Source organism: Asparagus officinalis, chromosome 10 (genome assembly GCF_001876935.1).
Source record: "Asparagus officinalis chromosome 10, Aspof.V1, whole genome shotgun sequence".
NCBI lineage: Eukaryota > Viridiplantae > Streptophyta > Magnoliopsida > Asparagales > Asparagaceae > Asparagus > Asparagus officinalis.
This window is the reverse complement of record NC_033803.1, coordinates 59186175-59188533: the sequence shown is the minus strand read 5'-3', so window position 1 is coordinate 59188533 and position 2359 is coordinate 59186175. Positions and strand designations below refer to the sequence as shown.

Here is a 2359-nt window from a genome sequence, read left to right as displayed (position 1 = left end):
TATAATCAATAACTTGTTCCAAGTTACTTGAAAAAGAAATTTTTTGACGTATTACTTATGCCTACTGGGTTTCCCTTTAAACCTGTATTGATTAGACAATCTATTAATTCATGGGTCTTTGAACAGGTCATGTAAGTTTTTACTTTCCAGGAAGTGGAGCTGTATTTACTGGGGACACCTTGTTTAGCTTATCATGCGGTAAACTTTTTGAAGGTAGCCCTGAACAGGTATGCTTGTCATTTATCATGCGGTAAACTTTTTGAAGGTAGCCCTGAAAAATAGTATACATCATAAAAATCTGAGTCAATTTTCTAGTATGTTACTGTAATGTTCAATGACAATACGTGTGTTGAAAAAATTGATGCACGGATAGTTTATTCTTTATCATCATCAGTAATACTGAAGGCCTGATCGTTCAGTCTTCTTTTAACTCAATAGTATTTCTCCATATCATTATCATCGCTCTTGAAGGGTTGAGAGAAACCTGATGTCAACATGATATCATTTCATAAGTACTGAACTCTAGAATGGTGTTGTGTCCCCCCCCCCCTCCCCCCAAAAAAAAGAAAAAAGAAAAAAGGAAGAAGCTTTTTTAGCGTAATAGTCAGATGCAGCACGTGTTTCTTTTGTGTCTTTGTAATTGGCTTCTTTATGTAAACAATATTGGCAGTATTTTGTCTATCCAAGTTATTCCTACTAGGCATTATTGTAAATTGTTTGTGTCTGTACTTTGTCTAAAGTTGCTTGTATTAGTAAATGAAGCGTCTGCTTTCGTGCGAATCCAACCATTTTTGACATAACATGGTGGGATATTTCTTTATGTAGATGCTCACTTCACTACAGAAGATTTTGAGTTTGCCAGACGAGACATGTGTATACTGTGGCCATGAATATACAGAGGTAAAGAGTTTTGTCATTGTTAACTCTTTGAATTTATCTTAACAGCTTATTCTGGCTAATGGAATATCATCATCTTTGTCAACAGAGTAATTCAAAGTTTGCATTATCCATAGAGCCGAATAATGAAGAACTGCAGGAATATGCAGCTCATGTCACCCATCTCCGCAATAAGAAATTGCCAACAGTAAGTGCATTCATAATCCTCTGAATCCTGATTCCAGTGAAAAGCGCAGACTCATACCTTTCAAATAAAGGGTTAATTGCGCAGAGGTCCCCTGTAGAATCTCTCTTTTGAACCTACTATCCATGTAGTTACATTGTTGCAGATAGATCCTTCTGTTAAACCCGGGTTAAATCGAACAATTGCCACAATTGGAGACACATCTTTCAAATAAAGTCAAACTGCCATTTTATTTTGATGTCTTCAGATAATTACCCATGATTGCTTGCTGATGTTATAGATTCCAACAACTCTAAGGAGAGAGAAAAGCTGCAATCCATTTCTGAGAACAGCCAGTCGGGAAATCCGTAAGAAGTTGAATATTCCGGAGACGGCGAGTGATTCACAAGCCTTGGGCATCATCCGGCAAGCAAAAGATAACTTTTAAGGTTGTGAACTTCATAGGTGGGAAAGCGTTTGTATAGTTTCCGAGCATGAAACGGTCAATTTGTTCTTGTATAATGTTGGTATTATTTTGCTCAATATTCTCTTTTGAGGTAATTTAAAAAAGATGTGTTAACACTTCTGGGTCTTCAGGTTGTACGGTCATGCACAGTTATTTTTTGACGAAATATAATTCACCTCCCTTGCGCTAGTAATGCAAAACTTTAATATGTTCGGTATGCCAATCTTGCCATGTTGCGGATCCTGTTGTGAGAAATTAGGGTTCTAATTGGATAACATGGTGTTTTATTTGTTTTCATTATGTTTTTGTCAAAAATAAAACATTATGTGTTTGGAAACTATGGTTTTTTTTTGAGTTAAATCATCCTCAAACCAAAAACATAACATTTATTTCAAAACACCTAAAAGGTGTTTTAAGTTTGATGTTTTGGTTTTGAGTTTGATAATGTGTTAATATAATATCTAACATAATATATTAAATGTAATTAACTTAGAGTTATTATGAACATTATTATTATACTATGTACTATATTATACTATACTATACTATATTATAGTTAATATAATATTTAGTAATATTTATTAAATAGGGAAAATTGTGTCCAGGCCCCAAAAGTGGGAACTTCATGTGACTAGCCCCCTTGTACTTTGCCCCATGTGGAAAAGCCCCAAATATGCATAGTATTTGCGACGAGGCCCCGATTTTACTTTTTTCAGAAAAAGCCCAAAGGAAGTTACGATCTTGCCCTCTGATGGGACTGAGCTGGGTTAATGCGACTTTTTTCAGAAAAAGCCCAAAGGAAGTTACGATCTTGCCCTCTGATGGGACTGAGC

General features: G+C 35.5%; 1 protein-coding gene across 3 annotated transcripts in view; it reads left to right on the top strand.

Moving 5' to 3' along the window:
- The window catches only part of LOC109825234 (probable hydroxyacylglutathione hydrolase 2, chloroplastic), a 10295-nt gene extending 8561 nt beyond the window's left edge, over positions 1–1734 (top strand). For all 3 annotated transcript variants that reach the window (XM_020392028.1, XM_020392029.1, XM_020392030.1), the window contains 4 exons: positions 127–227; positions 826–900; positions 986–1084; positions 1362–1734. In XM_020392028.1, coding sequence (XP_020247617.1) covers positions 127–227; positions 826–900; positions 986–1084; positions 1362–1508 — 422 coding nt within the window. In that variant the 3' untranslated portion in view covers positions 1509–1734. The remainder of the gene's footprint in view (positions 1–126; positions 228–825; positions 901–985; positions 1085–1361) is intronic.